The sequence below is a fragment of the Marmota marmota genome, unplaced genomic scaffold (genome assembly GCF_001458135.2).
Source record: "Marmota marmota marmota unplaced genomic scaffold, marMar, whole genome shotgun sequence".
NCBI lineage: Eukaryota > Metazoa > Chordata > Mammalia > Rodentia > Sciuridae > Marmota > Marmota marmota.
This window is the reverse complement of record NW_026000077.1, coordinates 4,816,575-4,837,175: the sequence shown is the minus strand read 5'-3', so window position 1 is coordinate 4,837,175 and position 20,601 is coordinate 4,816,575. Positions and strand designations below refer to the sequence as shown.

Below are 20,601 nucleotides of genomic sequence, written 5' to 3'. Positions count from 1 at the left end.
ACCAAAAGGGATGAAGTAAAGTGAGTCAGTAAAGTTCTGCTGTTCAGAGGCATGTGTTCCGGTCGTCTCTAGCTGTGTCAAATCGTCCTAACTCTTAGTAGATTAAAACAGAAGTCATTTAACCTCTTTCATGCATCCTGTGAGTTGGGACTTCAGGAAGGACTTGGCTGGTGGCTCTGGCTCAGGTTCCAGCCAGCAGCAGTCAGATGGTGACCGGAGTCCGGGCACAGGGAGCTGGAATATGGAGGGTGGGCATCTTGTTCTGTTCACGGGGTCTGTCATGAAGGTTGGCTTGGGCTTCCTCTTTGTGTGTGGCCTCAGAGCCGCGAAAGGGCTTTCAGGGTGACTCAGGGCTCCCAGGGAGTGTCCCAGAGAGATGGCTGTGGGGTTTTGATGTCCCAGGAGGGTCAAAGTCACTTGTCAAGCAGAGCAGGCTGGGAGGGGCCGTCGCCGCCAGCTTTTGGAAATCCACCTGTGCTGGTGGGACAGTGGCAGATGAGGTGCCTCTGTGGGTGACTGTGGGTGGGGGAGGGCGGCGGCCACCACGTGGGGTTGGGTGGGCAACCCAAGCACCAGGCAGGAGCCTGGAGAGCAGGCAGCAAATGACTGAGGATCGGTGCGCAGGGAGGAGGAGGGAAACGGGAGGTGCGCTGGGCGCCTCGCCAGCGTTGCCGTGGGTGCTCGAGGGCAGATGTGAGCGAGTGAGGACAGGAACGGGCTGGGTTTGGCCAGGACCATGTGTTCTTGTTTTCTAGCTGTCTTCACTCACTCGAACCCCCCCCCCCGCCCCGGTTCGTTCCCTGAGCTTTTTAGACAACATTTTATTAGGAAATTTAAAATTATCTTCGTCTTTTTTGGTGTCTCCCTGTTTTCCTTCAGCTCGTATTTTTGTTCGTGCATCTTTGAGTAGGCAGGGCTCGCGCGTGTGTTCGGTGAGAAGGGAGAGCCGTGGAGACGGTGCGCATAAGTCTGTTCCTCACCCTGTCCCCCAGAGCCCACCACTGTTCTGGTTCGTGTGTGTCCTTCAGAATCTGTTCTCCACCAACTTTGCCTGTTTGGAGGGGACTGCATGTAGCAGGGCTGGTGTCCCGATCCCTGGCCTCTGGTTTCAGCCTCTGTAGAGCGAAGGCCCTTCCAGGGCCCTGAGAAGGAGGGCCTGCCCACTCAGCGCTGCCTCAGCCTGGACTTGGCTCCAGCCTTTTCTGAACCCATAATTTTCAGTTCTGCTTCTGATTCACGTCAGAGTCATTCATGTTGGTTCTTCATTTTGTTTTCTGTGGTTTCTGAGTGTTTCTTTTTAAACCTAGGATCATGATTCTGATTTTTTTTTGTGTGTGTGTGTGTACGTGTGCATATCTTTCTCTTGAACAGGGTATGATATAGAATTGTGGGGTCTAGATGTTCTGGATATTGGTATCACAGAATGACCCAGTGATGGAGCTGAAAGGGACTTTTAAGAATTACCTTTTTCCCTATCTTTTTACAAAAACTTAAGATTTTTTTTTTTCCATATAGGGATTTTAGTCCTTGAGAGGAAATTAGGGCTATCTCATGTCTCCCCACCACAAATGCAAAACACTGGGAAAAATCCAAACTTTCCCGAACTTTCTGGGGTGGATGGTGACCTGCATCCACCTTTGGCTCCCTGAAGCAGGAGCTGAGAAGCACTTGACCCAGCCGTGACGGGATTTGAACCCACATCCCAAGTGCAAGGAGTGTGGGGCGGTAGTGCCACGCCCACGCCTGGGGGCTGGCTTTCAAAGAGACCGATGCAGCTGAACTCCCAGTCCTCCCAGATGCAGCCCCGTAGAAGCCGGAGGCTGTTTCTGCAGTGCACAGCATCATCGATCCATAGCATTTGAGGCTATTTTTCTCTGTGAGTGTCCACAAAATTCATTACTTTACAAGGAGCCTGGGAGGGATAGCTGTGGTGGAGAGACTCTGCTCAGATCCCAGGGTCTCTTACTTCTGGGATTTTGCCTGAGCAAGTAAATCAAATGCTCAGTAAATACACTCACGTCGTCGCCCCCTATCCATGGGATTTGGAACTTTCCCGGAGCTGCAGTCTGTCTTTTGACTTATCTGTTCCTCATTGCAGCCTTTTGTTGTCCTGGAGCAGGCCAGCGTCTGTCCTGCTCACACTGGGGCCGGGCGCTGTAGGGCCGCACACGTGTGGCCCGTTCATCCTGCCGGGCAAGGTCGGCTCTGAGTTCATAAGCACCATCTCTCTTTTTTCCTCCCTAGAATACGAATCCCTTTAATGTCCTTCCTGTGTTTGGGGAGATAGCAATACATGGCTGGAAAAGGATTGCGGGGAAGAGTTAAAACCGAATCCTTCAGCCTCTGCTTGCCCGTTTGCTGTCTGGCAGGGTTGCTTTCTTACCCGCCTCTGAGGGCGCCTCATTCCGTATGCTGGGCCATCATCATCCTGCAGTTATCTCAGAGGTGGTGTCTGAGTTGCAGTGTAAATCCTAGAGAACATGTCACCATGTGATGGCAGTCCGCCGCTGAGCCGGGCTGGCACCCCCCACCCCACACAGATTTGTATCTCACCTCGCTGGACGGAAAAAGGCCACTGATAAGTCCGGTTGTCAGCACTCGATAGACGGGTGGACCTCTGGGATGGTCAGCCTTCTCCGCGTTCGATGACCACGTAGGTATTTTAAACGTGAAGCTCTAGCAAAGTGACAGCCTTCCCTGCTCTGCCACCAGAGCCCTCATTAATAAGATCATTTTCTTCTTCTTCTTTTTTTTTTTTTTTGGTGTGTGTGACGGTAGGGATTGAACTCAGGGCCTTGTGGATGCTAAGCATGTGCTTCACCCCCAGCCCAGTGGGGTTATTTTCTAATAGGACATCTTGTTTGTCCTTCTTTTTTTTTTTCTCAGTAAGCTCAGCAGAGTCTCCCCGAGCCCTTCCTTGGTTGAGCTGTGTAAGTTTGTAGCATCTTGTTTTCCAGGAATGGGCTCTGCCCTCAGTGACTTTTGCTCTGTCTGAACCTTTGTGGTGAGCACAGCTCATTTGGGAGTTAACGGGGTCCGCAGCCGATGGAGACTTTGAGGAGGACTGACTGCCAGGTCTTTTAAAGTGGCCCTCAATTAACCATCTTCTGGCATCTCTCTCACATCGATTGATGGGTTATCATGGCCCATGGAGGAAAATCCTGTCTGGATGCTTGCCATCTGTCAGCCATGGGAAGGTTGGTCTCTGCTCCCTCAGTCCTGCTGAGGGCGGGCTGCAGGAGATGGGTTTTTAGGGTACATGACAGGGTGGTTTAGAGAGTCGGCTGGGCCTGGAGAGTAGATTTTCTGTCCGGTGGAGACCCCACCATCTTCTCCCCAGCAGTTGTCCAAGGCCTGGGATTGCCTCTGGACTGCCCCCTGGGTGCCCCCCGTTCTTGTCTCTTGATCGCATTTCTTTGGATGGGTCCTTCCAGACTTCCCCCTCTGCCCACATTATTTGCTCTATGGGGGGGTGGTCCTCAGTGGCTCTCACGTATGTCACTTCAGGAGTTTTCTGCTAGGACTCCTTTTGCCATCTCTCCTGCTAGAACCGTCTCCTCGAGACACGATTCAGAATGTTTGCTTTCTTCTTTATGCTCTTCAGGGGCTGTCCCCTGCCCAGGGGCGGAAGCCCAAGCTCTTCAGCATGGCACCTGAGCCTGGCCCTGGCCTGGCCACTTTCTGCTGCATTGTCTTGGTCGTCCCTTACCCCTCTGCACCACCATCCACCCACTGTCGTGAAGCTCCTGCGTTTCTCTGGACTCCAGCTCCCTGGGTCACTCTTCATGTCCTCAAGCTGCCCTGTGTTGACACCCTGCATTACACCTGAACCTCCATCCAGAAGGACCCACTCCTCCTGTTGAACACCTGGCACAGGAGACCTCTCTTCTGTGGGTCCTTCCTGACCCGTCCCCCATAGTTAGAAGGGACCCTTGGCTCTATTCTCCATGTCCTTCACAGCACCATTCATATATCTGTCTCCCCCTCCTCCACTGTGAGGATGTGGGTCTTGTCACCTGGCCCTTTGACACTGTGACCATCAAAGAAGAGGCACCATAAATATTTGTGAATGAATTCGTGAAAGGAGCCTGGAGTCAGAGGTGGTGAGTGATGCTTGTTCTGCATCTCTCTCTGGCAGTTTCTTGGACCCTCAGTTTGCGCGTATCTGTGAAGAGGAGACAACGCACTTTTCTCACCAGATGGTAATAAAGTTAAAATGAGAAGACACCACCGGGTTTGGTGGTACATGCCTATAATCCCAGTGACTCGGGAGACAGGAGGATGGTGAGTTCAAAGCCAGCCTCAGCATCTTATCGAGGGTCTAAGCAACTTAATGAGACCCTGTCTGAAAATAAAATATAGAAAGAACTGGAGTGTGGCTCAGTGGTTAAGCATCCCTGGGTTCAATTGCTGGTACACAAGAGAGGGTGGGGGAGGGAGAGAGAAGACACCTGTGGAAGAGCTAGGATTGTGCAGACTTGGGCAGTGCCTGCGATAGCAGGTACAGAGTCCTTTCTCCTTTCATGTCTATTTCAGGATGATACATCTCCTTGTGTCTTTTGTCTTCTTTCGGAGACAGCTTCTTAAACATTGCCCCCAAATAAGAGGGTGTACCCAGGGAGCTTCTTACAGAATCTGAACTAGGTTGGCCACCAGGGGCAGAGGCTTTGAACCCTTGCTGTGTTGTCAGGCCCTGCAGCAAATGTTCAAAGCCCAAATCCTGAAATCTCAGTTCCTGCAGGGCCTGGCGCTGGATGGGGATTTAGAAACAGCCCCGCACCGCGTGTCTCGTCCTTGGCCCCGTGTAAGTCAGCGAAAGCCTGGACGTTGATGCCTACACTGGTGCTTTCTCAGGATCCTCAAACCATCTGTCATTCAGGTGCCTTCACTGTGCCCCAGAAGGATGATTTTCATCAGGCCTGTAGTATCTGTTAATGCTGTATCGAGGCGTCTGATGGGAAGAGGCAAGAGCAGAGACGCAGTGGAAGGCTCAGAAGGGATCAACGTGGCATTGAAAGTTTAATAATTCAGAAAATAAGGAGTTTTTAGGGAAGTCACTAAACAGCTTAAAAAACTTAAGTAGATGAGGTCAAACCTGTTCGACCAGGCCCTAGGCAGACAGTGTCTACATAGAGGGCAACTGAAGAACCCTCGGACCCCTTGCTCGCTCACCTGCCGGGTTCACCTGCCAGCCTGGCCCTGGCCAGTTTTGCCATCACTTCCTCTCAACCCCTTCCCTATCTCACACGGGCTCCCTCTCCCACCTGAGGCCCTTGGCCACCACTCCTGTCCTATTACACAGCCCGGGAGTCATCTGCACCAAAATTCTGATCTCTGACTCCTTTTGGGGGTTGTTAAGGCAGACGATCTGGGGAATCACTGATGATCGTTTTCCTAATAATGAAGGCAGTCCATTCAGGGTGCAGGGTACTTAGAAAACTCAAAACACAGAGGGGGAAGTCCCTTGAACCTCCACCAACTTTTAACATCTTATTTATCCTAAAAAAAAAAGGCAGTATTCCCCCCCCCCAAAAAAAAACACACAAATATGTGGGCGGGTTATTTTTTGCAAAATATTTTCAAACCCTTTATAGCCTTTTCCCCCTTTTACTTGATAACATGCTACCAGCACTTTTAGGTGTTTATGAATATTTGTCTCTGTGATTCTTATGGTTTTATTGGTGCATTATAATTATACATTATAATGGGATTCACTGTGACATATTCATACATGCACATAATTTGATCCGTTTAATTCCCCAGGACCTCCCTTGTCCTCCCCCTCATTTCCTTCCTCTATCAGTCTCATTTTTCTTTCTTTTCTTTTTTTTAATTTATCCATTAGTTGTTTACCAAAGTGGAATATTTGTACATGGACCTGGCATAATTGGTCAGTTTTATTCCCCAGTGCCTTCCTTAGCCTCCCCCTCCTCTGTCCCTCTTGGTCATTTTGTTCTTCTCGGTTGGTCTCTGTTTTCATGAAATCCCTTTCTTATTCCCTTTTTTTCCTCTCTCATTTTCACATGTGAGAGTGTTTCTCTGTGATATTTAGTGGCTACATAATACTCACTGCCTGGGGAAGTGCTGTAATTTACTTAATCCGTTCTTTCTCCGTGGACCTCTTTCTGCTTTTGTGAACTCCCCCATGGTGTGGTGCTCCTTCTTCCCTGCACTTCTCCTGTGGGGGCTGCTGCAGGTTCATCCCGGCCCCAAGGGTTCTGCTTCCTGTGTTTGTGATGCTGTGCCCTGCTCAGGACCCACTACCTGTCCATTGTCATGCTTAAAGCACGTAACCTTGAATTCACAAAGGTGCAACCCCACGGCTGCCCACAGATGAGGGCAAAGGGCAAGAGCCCAGAGCACCAACAATGAAAGTCAAAGTCAAGGAGGAAGGAATGGCCATGGGTCATTTATGACAGTGACAGGTACTGGGAAAAAACCCCAGTTGAGTATAGACAGTGCTCTGTGAGGGTGCTCTCTGTATTTCCAAGGTCCCTGGCTGCCCACACTCACTGCAGGGGGAGGTGGTTGTATGCTGAGTGATGGAATACAGATGCTCAAATGGGCACAGCTGGCTACACCTGGCTAGAGTGAAATGCATATCATTAAAGGCCCTCAAATCTACAGTTTTGGAAAGCTGGTTAACAAAAAAAGTTCCTTGGCCATTGCAATTGCTGTCTGGGGAATTTGCACTCGAGCCATGTGAGTCCGGCATGGGCAATAGACATGTGTGGGCTGAATGTTTGGAGCCCAGGTCTGTGGCCAGGAGAATAAAGGGGATCCCTGGAGAGCAGAGGGATAAGGGGACTGTCCTGAGGAGCATGGTTGGAGTTAACAAGGCTTTCCAGTTCTGGTCTTCTGAGACTTCACGGTGCCCTGAGCTGTACCCTTGGGCTGCTTTGAAGTCTCATGCGCTTTTTGAACCCTCTTTGCCCTCTCTGCCTCCTCTACTCTGTGATTATCCAGATGACATCCAAGAGGACATGCTGTGGGCTCATTGCTAGTGATTCCACCACTAAAGGGTCACCACAGTTCCTCCAGGAGACCAAGGAATGTCACTGAGAAGGCTCTGGCCGGTGGGATCCCACTTGGTTTGGGGAGAAATGCATATCATTAATGGCCCTCAAATCTACAATTGAGCATTGGTGGTGTGTACAGGGGTGCTTTCAGGGGTGGGTGCTGGAGGGCTGCTCCTAGAGCAGGCTCCTCTGAAGACCCTCAACTCAGAAGTCTACAGGTTCCTTGTCAGCGCAACAGCCCTGTTTTCTATGTCCATGGGGTGGTGGGAGACGGAAGGAAGGGACATTGTGTTGAGGGATGTGCTGTGCTGACTTCTCGCGGCCTCAGGGAGCCGTGGGCACGTCTTCATATCCAGGTCTGTTCCCCAAGCCACTTGAGAAGGTCCTCACGGCCCTCTGCCTTGTTTACCCCTTGCCCACGAACGCTGTCCCTGTCTGTAGTCACCGAGGTGAGTGACATCCTGATGCTGCTGAAAGAAACCCTCTGCCTTGTTTTCAGAAAGGGCAGGCTTAGCAGTCCTCTTCCTGGGGCCCCATGAGCATCCAGGGATGCAGGGGTGGAGGGAGGGAGCACACAGAGATGGAGCTTGACAGGCGCAGAGGAGGAGTTATTCCAGGCCTCAAGCTAGCAGGGCGGCAGGGGGGGCCAGTCTAGCAGCCACCTTTCTACCAGACTGAAAATCTGGAGAAACTTAGGGTATCCTAGGTCCAGAAATGAAGCCTACAATTGTAGCAGCAGCTGTGAAGGGGAGCGAGCCACCATCCCTGCTGTGAGGGGGCGTGAGCCCCCATCCCTTCCTGGAACTCACTGTGAGCTTGAGGTTCTGCAGCCCACTGGGCTTGGCAGAGCAGGCGGGGCCCCAAGGCTGCCCTCCTCAAAGGAGGAGCCCATTTCTGCTATCTTCGAAACCAGATGGAAAGGAAAAGTGGTCAGGGTAATTACAGGGAGAGCATTTACAGGCAAGTAATTGGATCCTGTCTTTTAATTTTTTTTTTCTCCTCCAGAAAATAGAAGGCAGATACTGGCACTCGTAGTCAACTAGAAGGGTTTGGATTGGGTGCTGGTTGAGTCCAGGTGGAGACGAGGAAAAGTCCTACCCTGTGGCCGTGGGCCTATCCTGCTGCCTCTCTTTCCAGATGCTTCTTCCATGCTACCCTTAAGAAGGCCAGGAGGGGGCATGCAGAAGATGAATAGAAGTGGAGGGCAGGACTCTGGGGCATGGTCCCTACCTTCTCTGGAGAGGAGTTGGGAGTCATGGCAAGAGGCGAGTGATAAGAGAGAGGGGGCAGAGTTAGAAGAGCAGGAGGTATATGGTCGGTGGGGACATCCTAGTGCCACATATGTTATGGGATGGAAGAGTTAGGGGCTTCCAAGTGATGGCCCTTGTACTAGGACTCACACTAAGCTTATGTGCATGGAGATATTTTTATATCTCTTCCCCATGGTTTAAATGATTATGGTGGGTATGCAAAGAGAGAAGGGCTCATTGATATAGGAAAAAAAAAGAGAGAGAGTGAGAGAGAAAAGAAAGAATAACCTAAATATTCACCAATGTGGTATAATCCTATGATAGAATACTATATAGCTATCCAAAAGGAAAGAACTCGAATTTTATTTGATTAAAAAAAAAATTTGAGGAGGAAAACCAAGAAGTGTTAAAACAGTATAAGGGATGATGATATTCATGTAAAAATGCTGGACGATACTATCTGTTATCAATGGCTAAAAGTTATTTTTTTTTAAATTCTGGGCTCAGGAGTGTAGCTCAGCGGTAGATGGCTTGCTTAGCATATATGCAAGGCCCTGAGTTCTATCTCTAGCACCAAGAGAATTCTGGAGAGCTATATCCCTAGGTTACAGTTGTGGTATTCGAAGAAAACGAAGAGGAAGCTAGATGACCAGTGGTGGTAGTCTAAAGAGATCAAAGGCTTGTTATAGTATAATAGCTAAACATTTCTAAGTCAATATTTCTAACCTAAGTAAATGTTAGATTATGTAAGAATTTTCTGGAGTCATAGCTTAGCAATCCACTCAAGAGGCAGCTTCTGCATTTAGTAATGAGACCATTAGGCAACGGCAGAGCAGCAGCCCCGGGCTCACTAGCTGAATGCCTTGATGGAGGACAATCTGGCAGCCTGAGCTGTCTCTGTGTGGACCTCTGGTAGTCTCTTTCACAGCATCCCTGGCCCCAAAGGAGCTGCTTCACTTTATTGATGTGCCTTTCAGTGCCCTCTTCCTCCTGTGCTGATGCGCCCTCCAGTCGCCTGGCAGACCCGGGCCAACCTCTGCTAATCTGGGGACGTTCTCCATTGTTCACATGTGGCCTGGGCTTCCCTGGCCTCACAGATCCACTGCTTTCGTGAAGGCTTTTGGACCTACTTTCTCCCTCTCAGAGGCTCAGCCTTGCCCTTTGCACCTGCCTCACTGTTGGCATATTCTGTTGTACAATAATAGTTATGCCTATTTTTTGGGGGGGGAGGGGGAGGATTATCACCCCCGATTAAAACTCTACCTCATTCATCTCTGCCTTCCACTTTCATTCTAGGTATCCATTGAAAAATAGGTTCTGAAAAAAATCTTGATTGAAAATGTAGTGTATGTATCAGTTATTTTTGCTGTGTAACAAACCATTCCAAAACTCAGTAGCCTAAAACAATTATTTTGCTATGCTCACAGAATCTGAGGGTCAGGGAGTTGGGTGGGGCACAGGAGGTAAGACTGGAGCTTTAGCCAGGGAGATTGCAGGGCTGGGAGGTAGAGGGGTGTATACTCATGTGGCTGGCAGGCACTGTTGGCAGGTGCTTGGAAGCTCTGCTAGGGTTCTGGACCGTGGCTTCTTGAGGAACCTCAAGACCACGTGACTAGCCAAGTGGAAGTTGTGTTGCTGTTCATGGCCCAGCCTTGGAAGTCACACAGTCACAAGCCTGCCCAGATCCAAAGAAAAGCGAATTAAGTTCTACTACTAATTACTACTACTACTTCTTTTCTTCCTTTTTCTCCTCCTCCTCCTCTTCCTCCCCTCCCCTGCCCAGTTCTGGGGATGTAGTTCTGGGCCTCATGCATACTAGGCAAGTACCATACCATTAAGCTGTATCCCTGGCCCCAAACTCTACCTCTTGATGGGAGTGTGGATGGTGACATTGCAGAAGAGACCATGGGACAGGAGATACTTTTATTTTCATGTTTGGAAACTGCAACCTATCATGATGATTGAGAGAATCAGTCCACATCTAGAGTTAATCAGTCAATCAATCTCTCTCTCTCTCTCTCTCTCTCTCTCTCTCTCTCTCTCTCTCTCTTTCTCTCTCTTTTTGGGTGGGGGGAGACCGGGGATTGAACCCAAGGATGCTTAAACACTGAGCCACATCCCCAACCCTTTTTTTAGGTGATGCTGGGGATTGAACCCAGGGCCTTGTGCATGCAAGGCAAGCACTCTACCAACTGAGCTATATATTCCCACCCCTCCCAATCCTTTTTAATATTTTATTAAGACAGGGCCTAATTGAGTTGATAAGTTTTTTGCTAATCTGCTGAGGCTGGCTTTGCACTCATGATCCTCCTGCCTCAGTATCCCCACGTTGCTGGGATTACAGGCATGCACCACTGTGCCTGGCTGGAGCTAATATACTACAACTGCTGCTGCTAAAGTTGGTGGCTTAACATTTGTTGAGCATATATTATATTCCAGGAATTAAGTTTTAAATATAGCAAGGGCTATGAAGATTACACCATTTTACAGATGGAGAAACTGAGTCTCTGGGAGGCTATGTAATCAGCTCAAGATCTCACAGCTATTGCCTGTGATGTGGGAAGTCAGCAAGGGGGGAGGATTAGGAATTGGCTCCACCCTTCAGGTTTGCTGTTGGGTTGTTTAGAACTGCACTTACTATATGGGAGTTGGTGGCTATTTCAAGGAACATTGGATTTGAGATGGGACACTGGGTTGCCCAATCTGGTCTCGAACTCCTGGGCTCAAGGGATCCTCTTGCCTCAGCCTCCCGAGTAGCTGGGACCACAGGGGTACACCATTGCACCCAGCTCAAGAGACAGCTTTGATGAGAGTAAGAACCCAGAGGCAGGTCCCTGTGCCTGTGGTCTTGTGAAGCTGAGCCTCCAGTTGTCTTGGTTTTGTGGCTCCCCCTGTGCCCTTGAACTTTGACTATACTGTCCCTAGAGGTGGTGACATTAACCTGGCCCTGGCCTTCTTTGTTAATGTGCTTTTCATAATGCAGGTATATTTAGCCCTATTTTATTCACTCCCCAACTTCTTGTCTCAGGTTCAGTATCTGTGCAGGGAAGTCACTGAGAGTGTCTGTCTCATGGGGTCTCTGTGAGGGTTAAAATTAGTTAATGCATAGTTGACACATGCACAGAACTTGGAATAGTGCCAGATACCTGGCGGGGACTCCGTAAGTGCTGGCTCTGGTTCTTGGTAAGGCCCAAGCTTTATGTTTGTCTGTTCCCTAATCTGGAATGGGGTCAAACAGAGGATCTTTTAGCTTATGTTACTTCTTGTCCTCCTTTAGCTGAGGCTGAAAAACAGGAATCCTCAGAAGTTGACTCTGATGTTCTGGCTGACGCTGCTTTCCGGAGCTCCTCTCTTTGAAGCCTTTTAGTTATGTGAAGCACTTATTGGCCTGGTCTCCACCTATCCAGCATGCTGCACGTAGCTGTTCCCAATTTTAACTTGAGGTTACAAGGTTCCCCACTGTGTCCTCTAAGACCAGGTGGGCAAGAAGAGGCAGTTGGCGTTCTATCACTTATCACTGATGCTCTCAGAGCATGTTCAGTACGAGCCATGGACTACGAGAACCATTAGTCATGTTCTGTGTCATGGAGAAAGTTATTTAACCTTGAAGACCGTTTCCTCCTCTGGTAAATGTGGCTGTAATGAAATCGACCTCGTTCAGTTGCCGTGAGGATTCAATGAGATGATGTATGCAGAGCAGTAAGGACGGTGTCTGGCTCACTGAAGTGTTGATCATTATAGCCATTTATCTTCATCGTAAGAGTACCATGTACTTGCTTATTTAAAAAATGGAGCCAGGCGCAGTGGTGCATGCCTGTAATCCCAGGGATTTCAGAGACTGAGACAGGAGGATCACAAGTTCAAAGCCAGCCTCAGCAATTTAAAGCCACCCTAAGCAACTAAGTGAGACCCTTTCTCAAAAAAAAGGGAGGAGTGCTGGGGATATAGCTCAGTGGCTAAGCACCCCTGGGTTTAATCCCAGTACCAAAATAAATTAATTAATTAAAAAACAAACAGAGAAATAAATATTAAAAAAATGGGATTGAGTGTGGTGCATACCTGTAATCCCAGCTGCTCAGGGGGCTGATCACATGTTTGAGGCCAGCCTCAGCAGCTTAGTGAGACCTTGTCTCCAAATAAAAATAAAAAGGGCTGGGGATGTCACTCAATGATAAAGCACGTCTAAGTTTAGTCCTTAGTACCAAACATAAATAAGCAGGAAAATTGGGGGAAAATAGAGAATAGGAGACATTGATATTCCTGCAAAGGGTGAGGGGGAAATCACTCATATTCACATCTCTGTCATTCAGCCCAATATAGTGTTTTGTATGATCATTTTCTAGGTATAGGTGTTTTTTTTTTTAATTTATTGCAAATGTAATTTTAACTCAAAGTTAAACAGTAATGTTCTTTTTAATACTCTTATGTTTATAAAAGTTTTTTTTCCTATTTTTAGATTGATATTGGTAGAAATGAGGCAAAATTTTTAAATATTCATTTGCTGACCTACACAGTATTATTTGATCTGTTGGGTTCCCTGTGAGATTGCTACATTATCTATTACATTGTTTCCATATTACAGACAAAGAAATATACTAGTGGGACTGAGTCACATGCAGAATTTGGGACAAGGGGGTGGTGACAAGGGGGTGGTGGATGAACTTTGGTGATAAGGTAGGCCTCCACTGGAAGAGTAGACGTGAGATGGCAAGGTGAGTCCTCCTGACGCTTTGACGTGCTCCGTCATGCATCTTGATCCTATAAATTGGATCCTGTGCTTAGAGATGTAGGTCCCTGAGCCAAGAACGGGTTCCAAAAAAAAAAAATGCATGAGAAGCACAGTGTCCTCTCACTGCTGAATCAAAATGCCCCTAGCCAGGATCATCTAGGACTTGGCCACAAAGCAAAAGTTGGAGCATCCTTGGGTAAGCAATATCTTGAGAAACTGTTTAAGTGATAGCATGTGTTTGCCAGGGACTGTCAAACTCCATCTGAAAAGAACATGGCCTTGTGCACTCATCATGATTCTTAATCTTTTTGGGGGGTTGTAAATCCCTTTTGGGGGGGTGTTTCGAAATTTGTGGACTCTTTTTCCAAAAGAACTCACATGCACATGCATCATTGTTTTTCATTTGTTGTAACTAATGAAAATGCTCAAGGTATATTTTGGTGCAAAATGAATTACCCCCAAAGGCTTAAAACCACAGCGAACATTTATTATCTCAGACTTCGTGACTCAGGAGTTCAGTAGCCTCTGAACTGGGCAATTCTGAGCAGTCTCCCTGGAGGTCCTCTGGGCCCACTATCATCTGAAGGCTTGCCTGGTGCTGGAGAATCCACTCCCAGGTTTCTCAGACTCATAGTTGGGTAGGTTGGTGCTGGCTGTTGGCAAAAGTCCTCATGTGGTCCTCCCTATCAGGTTGCTTTGATGCCCCACTACATGGCATTTGGTTCTTCTTCAGAGTATGTGATCTGAGAGAGCAAGGAGAAACCCCAGTGTCGTCTTATCACCCATGAAGTCACGAGCCATCCATTCATTGTTCATTTCCTGTTGGATACACGGGTAGCCCCATTCAGTGCATAGAGCAGGGTTTGGGGGTGGAGGGTGATGGAGCTTCAGTGCCTCTCCAGCTGGACCACTTTCCCAGCACCTCAGGGTGCTCACTAACCTGTACATGAGGGTCTAGGGTTTCATCACTTGAGCATGATTGGTTAAATCATTGGCTTGGTGACTGGACTCCATCCCCAGCCCCACTTCTGTCCCTGAGGTCTGGCGGTGGTGGTGGTGGTGGTGGGGTGAGGGGAGGTGTTGAAATTTCCAACCCTGTAAGCATGACCAGCTCCTCTCTGGGAACTCTCTAAGGGCCCACCTGGCGTTGCTTCATTAGCATAAACTCTTGTATGGCCCAAATCAGCTCATCATGAATATGGAGAAACTCCTACGATTCCGCCAGTTCCAAAGGGCCAAGGAGTTGAGGGCCAGGAACTGGGGCCAAAGACCAAATACTCCCCCCACACCACACCACCACCATTGCACACATTTTACTGCAATAGTGAATACAGAAAAATATTTAGGCAGCAATCATGCATCATTTTTATTTTTTATTAAAAAGTCTTCCTAGTTATAAAACTAGTTCACGCTCATTGCAGAGGATTCGGGGAGGAAGTAAAAAAAAATAAAGAAGAAAAAAACCCTTTGCCACCCTCTAACCCAGTATTTTCTCTCTAGTCCTCTTTATATAGTTATGTATAACACTTTAATCTTTCCTTTTGCTTTACAAAAGTGATATTTGCTTATTGCAAAGGAATCCAAAGAGTACAGAATGTCTGAGGTTTAAGTTTTTTCAAAAAGCAATTCTTGCCTGGGAGGAGCCTTCTGTTGTCGACTGAAGATGGAAGGGGCCCCAGGGCTGGAGGATGTAGGGCAGGGCAAGAGACTAGGGTCTGCATGAGGGCGGCAGGGACCACAGCAGGGACAGTAGCAGAAAGGCATTGTGAGGGTGCAGTGTGGAAGGGGAACTAAACTCTCCAGAAGAAAGAGTTAATTTTTATTTCTATGCTAAAATCCACTTCCTAAGTACAGCAGTGTTTTCCGGGATCAAAGGCCCTTCATGGGGTGGGAGGGAAATTAAGGAGACATTTAATAAATGGGTACAGCTGAGTATGTGTGGTTGCAGTACAATCCCAGATTTATTGGTCAGATTGTTTATATATCTTTTCCGGCCTGGACAAGTTGTTTTGACCCTGCTGCCCTGGCTCATTCAACGGCCACTTAACACTATTTACCTTGTGTGCGGCAGGAGTGTGTGATCCGCTTACCCTGGTACGGTCTGTGAGTAGAATGCACTCTGGCTAAACTCCTCGTTGCAACATCATGGGCCGGGTCTGGTAGGTCTCAGCTGCATTCTTTGGACAGGGAAAGACAAGAGGAGAATGAAACTTTCTTGAATCAACTCACCGTACGATCTCTAGAAGGAAGGAACTTAAAACCACGGAGAGCCTTAACTTAGGATAGGTTCATGTGAGCATCTGGCCAGCACCATCTTGAGAGAGACATTTTAAAGCAACCTTTCTTGACCCTGGGGGAGCTTTAAGATATCCTATTGCCCAGGCCGCCTTCCAAATTGGTCATGTTGGACAGGTAGAGCTCGCCCTGTGCCCTGTGATTCCCTTGTGGATCCAGGGTTGAGGAGTAGTCCTTAGAGGAAGGTGCCGCGGCCCTGACCTACCTGCAGTCTTCTTTGCAACGTGTGGGGCCTGATTCTTGCTGCTCTGTCATGGAAGGCTGAAATGAAGGAGACCCAAGTGTTATGATTGTCGTTAAGTTGTTTTCAAAGTGTCAGCATTTCAGAATGACTACAAACATTTGATTCAACTGTCACAATGTGTGTGTGGGTGGGTGTGTATTTAAAATTGTCATTAAGAGAGTACATATAACCAATGTTATGTGCCAGATTTTAACATTCTGAAAATTACTGACGAGTTCTCTTCTCCATGGTTTTAAATATAGTCATGAATGTCATCAGCCAGAATGTATCACAGTCACATAGCACTTTGCTCCTGTATTCCCCTCCTCTCGCTCCACCCCTCTTTTCCATTTTTTTCTTACTTCTCCTAGAGCCAAGATGGGGTTCTGTGTAAGACTTGGGGAGAAACGGTTCTGTGTGAATTGGATTAGAAGCCACAGACCTTTCCTTGTATAGCCAGCGGTTTTGAGGTCTCTCATCTTGCAGATGTCAGCTTGCTTTGAGGCACAGCCAGCTGGGCTGGCCTGAGAGCTGCCTTCCACTAGGCTTTGAGCATCCCCCCAGTCCCCCCACCAGCTGGGTCCACTTTTGATAGGTTTATGCTGGGGCAGCTGCCCTTCCTATTTGGGGATAGAAGGGAAACTGCCATGGGAGTGATCTGTAGCTAGGAGTGAAGGTAGGCACTGAAGTGTTCTTGAGCAATCGTTGGCCAGAGCCTGTCATCTGTGGATCCAGAGCCACAGAACGTCCAGTCAATTTGGGTCCTAGTAGCAGCTCTTTATTGAGAACTCATTGTGTGCCAGGCACTGTGCTAGGGACTTTATTGATATAGCCAATTCTGATCCACAGCTACTTCTATGAATAGAACTTGTGTGCTTTTTCTACTATGCTGCTGTGCCTGGCTACTGCTGAGTGGGGTACAAAGGGGAATGCCTCCTCCCACCTTTCGAGTAGCTCAGATACAGTGTGCTGTGTTGGTGTAGTAGTCCGTTTTCTATTACTATAACAAAAAGCCTGAGACCGAGCACTGTGTTTTGAAAAAGGTTTATTTAGCTCACGGTTTTAAAAGCTGCAACTCTAAGACTATTGTCCCCATGAGTTCTGCCTCTATGACATTGCTCCATTACAACATGGTGGATGGCATCATGGCAAAAGCCTGTGCAAGAGGTCACATGACGAGACAGGAGCCCAGAGACAAGGGAGAGGCTGGTCTTGCTCTTTTTATAAGGATCCACTCTTGTGGAACCAGTACTCACTCTTCTTGGGCCTTATCTCACACTAGGCCCTGTCTCTTAACGGTTCCACCACCCCTCACATCACCACACTGAGGACCAAGCTTCTAGCACATGGACCCTGGCGGGGCTGCCGAGGGACGGGACCCACAGTCAAACCATATCCAAGCTAGAGCAGTTGGCATGTAGTGAGAAGTTCAATTCACCATATTTTATCTGTGTCCCCGTGAAGGGATGCCATGTGACAGAGAACACGCAGAAGGCAGGCAGAAGTGACCTTGGAGAGCCGTATCTCCGCCAGAAGGCCGGCCTCCCGGGCGAGTCGGGGCTGAGCGCTGCGGGTCGGCCTGTGGCTGTCCTGTTACACGTTTCGCTGTGCACTGTCTGCTTCCCGCACTTGGCCAGTTGGTGGGAATCTGGGCGGCAGGGATCTGCCTCAGCGCTTCATGTTCGTATCAGCGTGTGCTCAGCTCCAGCTGGCAGCAGCGTGTAGGAGCTCCGCTCCGCTTCCATTTATGGAGGGAAAGGGAAGGAAGGAATGCTCCTTGGGATGGTGGCGGGGAGTAGTTACGTTTGAAAGTGTAGAGCGTAGCCCCCCAAAAAGGGCCTCTCTCCGGCCAGCCTTCTAATTAAGGAAGAAACGTTCAATTTCAGCTAGATGGTGTGAGAAGGTTGCTTTCGTTTGTTTTCATCTGAATTTGTGCCAAGGGTTCAACTTTTCCTGCTCGTTTTGTTTAAAACTTTGTAAACAGCCATTAATAATTAGATATAAAACTGCTGCCTAAATGACAGAGGGACTAAGTGAAATTCACAAGGGTCAGCTGCCGAATAAGTAACAGGACCACGTCCTTGCATGATCAAGTTCCCACATATGCAAATTAGAGACAGTGCTTTAACCACAGAGTGTTTTAATTAATATTTATAAATCACACAGAGCCTCTGAAAGGGCCAATAAGCTATTTATATTATCATCGTGTCACACAAATAACAAACCCTCTGGAGATGGCGGCCTGTGTTTGGTCTGAAAAGTAAGTGAGTGTGTTGTGTTTGTCTGCCTCTCCTACAGGTGTGGTGTCAGCACAGCGGCAGGTCACAGTCCAGGAAGGACCCTTGTACCGAACAGAGGGCTCCCACATCACCATCTGGTGCAACGTGAGTGGCTACCAGGGACCCTCCGAGCAGAACTTCCAGTGGTCCATTTACCTGCCGTCCGCCCCAGAGCGGGAGGTGCAGATCGTCAGCACCGTGGACTCTTCTTTCCCCTATGCCATCTATACCCAGCGTGTCCGAGGTGGAAAGATCTTCGTGGAAAGAGTCCAGGGGCACTCGGCTTTATTGCACATCACAGATCTCCAGGCCCGGGACGCCGGGGAGTATGAATGCCACACGCCCAACACCGACGAGCGCTACTTTGGGAGTTACAGTGCCAAGATGAACCTAGTGGGTAAGGAGATGCTGTTTTCATGTGCCAGTGTTAGGCCTGAGTCCCCGTGTCTCGTACCGCGTGTTTGACTTTATCAGGACTCCCCGGATATTTTAGAGGTCGACAGGTGGCATACGTGAACAAAATGTCTGTGCTCACTTGTAAATAATAGCATGCTGGTGTTAAAACTTAAAAAGAGAGCTCATGCAAATGTTATGCACTTCAGAGGCTGACCAGACCTCCAGCTGGTGAAAGGGATTATGAAAAAATATAAGGCAAGGACTTTATAGGTGATGATGATATAGAAATGATATACAAGATAGAGACTATTACATCAGCCAGAAGGGAGGTAAAACCCCTGTAGGGACAAAAGAGAAACTTCCTTTGTCCCTTCCAATAGGCAGATGAGTAGAATAGTTTTAGGAGGAGGTGTTCATGGGCATGAGGATAAACTGGAGGAGAGTGACCACCCAGATAACCCAGGGAGGCCCAGATGCTTATAGGTCCCTCTTCACAGGGGAGAAGGGGATGGGGAATGAGGTAATTTTGAGCGGTAATAAGTGATTTTAGGTGAATGAACTGGCCAGTGTTCAGACAACAGTTTGTAAATTATTCTCCCTGGGAAGTGAGTGGGCCAAGAAGACGGACAGTAGCTTGTGACAGAATCTGCCCAGGTGTGGTTGCATTCTTCCGTCTTCCTCCCTGTGGATATGAGTTTAGTTAATGAAAACCCAGGGCAGGGACCAAAGGTAATTGCTTTCTTCTTTGGCAGGTCTGGTCTTTATGCAGATAAGGGAATATCAGAGTATAACCTCTTGCAGCAGATGCTGCTTTCCCAGGGCCTTTCACTGAAAATAATCAGCACATGAGGTTGCCCTATTTTGAGGGGGAATTCCCTGGACTCTTTCAACTGTCAGAAAGGATGGCCCATTTGGACAGGCTCTGAGATGCCCGGGTGCTGCTGAGTTAGGAAGAGAAATCGGCTGCAGGTCCTTGCTCAGCCCTCTGGCTTCCCGAGTAAGGAGTTGTGAACCCGCCGTCTCCCTCCATGTGTGTTGAGTGACGGGGAGGAGTGGGGGGGGGGGCGGCTTTCCACGTTGATGGCCCTGGCCACGGTTTTACAAAGCTAGTGTGAAAGGTTAACAAGATCAAGGCTGTTATTTCTCTGCTCAGGTCTTTAAATCTCTGGTTTTTTATTATCACAATTAAGCAGGAGTGTTGATGGTTCTTTGATTAACAGCAACACGGAGTTTTGCTTATTTTTTTTTTTCCTTCCTCAAATAACAGGAGGACTTTAAGACCCAGTTCTGAGATATACAGGGAGAAGATGCCACACTGGTTGTGACTGGGGTACCCTCATCAGAGAGAGGGGTGGTATTTAATCTCCAGAAAGATGTAAGGATCAGGGTCAAATTCCCACCATGGGAACGCAGGGCAGTCTCCTCACTTGCCTAAGTCCTCCCACACTGTGGCTTCCTTCCAGTGTGGACCATTTTGGCTGAAAAATTATATGTGTTAAAAGTAGGGCCCGGGCGTGTCGGCGCACGCCTGTAATCCCAGGGGCTTGGGAAGCTCAGGCAGGAGAATCGATAGTTCAAAGCCAGCCACAGCAAAAGCGAGGCGCTAAGCAACTCAGTGAGACCCTGTCTCTTTATAAAATACAAGATAGGGCTGGGGATGGGACTCAGTGGTTAAGTGTCCCAGAAATAGGGGATAGTGAGGATTTTCTCTGCAAAAATCAAAACAAAACCAAAGCTTTCCAAGGGCAATGCGTTGTTGATTAAGTTGTGGAATAGAGAGGACAGTGAGTTGAGGAATAGGGAAAATGAGGCCAGCCTTTGCAATTTCGCAAGGCCCTAGGCAATTTAGCAAGGCCCTGTCTCAAAATAAAAAGAGCGAGGGGTGTGGCTCAGTGGTAAAACACTGCCAGGTTCAATCCCCAGTACTAATGAGTGAATGGATAAAGGAAGGATATCAAAGCAATACGGAAATCAACAAGAAGTCAGCGAGGTGTGGTGGTACACACCTGTAATCCCAGTGATTCAGGAGGCTGAGGCAGGAGGATTGCAAGTTCAAAGCCAGCCTCAGCCACTTCTTGAGGCCCTAAGCAACTTAGTACGACTCCCTTTCAAAATAAAGTAAATAAAAGGGCTTGGGATGCAGCTCAGTGGTTGAGTGCCCCTGGGTTCAGTTCCTAGAAACTCCCCCCGCCAAAAAAAAAAAAAAGCCTTATTAGACTTAAAAGAAAACTATTTTGACACATTATGTTTAGGAGAGTTAATTTATCACAGTTAATTAAACTGTTAAAGGTAAGTGTGATGTTTCCCTGCCCCCTGAGTGTGTTTCACAGCGAAGCAGAAAACTCTTCCTGTGTATCACCTTTCAGGGTTGTCTGTGGCCTTGGGACAACTGTCAGAGGCCGACTCCGTT

The 20,601-nt window shown here is 48.2% G+C and overlaps 1 protein-coding gene and 1 non-coding gene across 4 annotated transcripts in view; one reads left to right on the top strand and one right to left on the bottom strand.

Annotated features, from left to right (window-relative positions):
• Positions 1 to 20,601, top strand: part of Igsf3 (immunoglobulin superfamily member 3) — an 88,783-nt gene that overhangs the window by 30,593 nt on the left and 37,589 nt on the right. For all 3 annotated transcript variants that reach the window (XM_048814565.1, XM_048814564.1, XM_015502229.2), the window contains exon 2: positions 17,815 to 18,192. In XM_048814565.1, the coding sequence (XP_048670522.1) occupies positions 17,815 to 18,192 (378 nt within the window). The remainder of the gene's footprint in view (positions 1 to 17,814; positions 18,193 to 20,601) is intronic.
• Trnaa-ugc lies at positions 10,404 to 10,481 on the bottom strand. Its single transcript has one exon. It is a non-coding gene; the product is annotated as a tRNA-Ala (tRNA).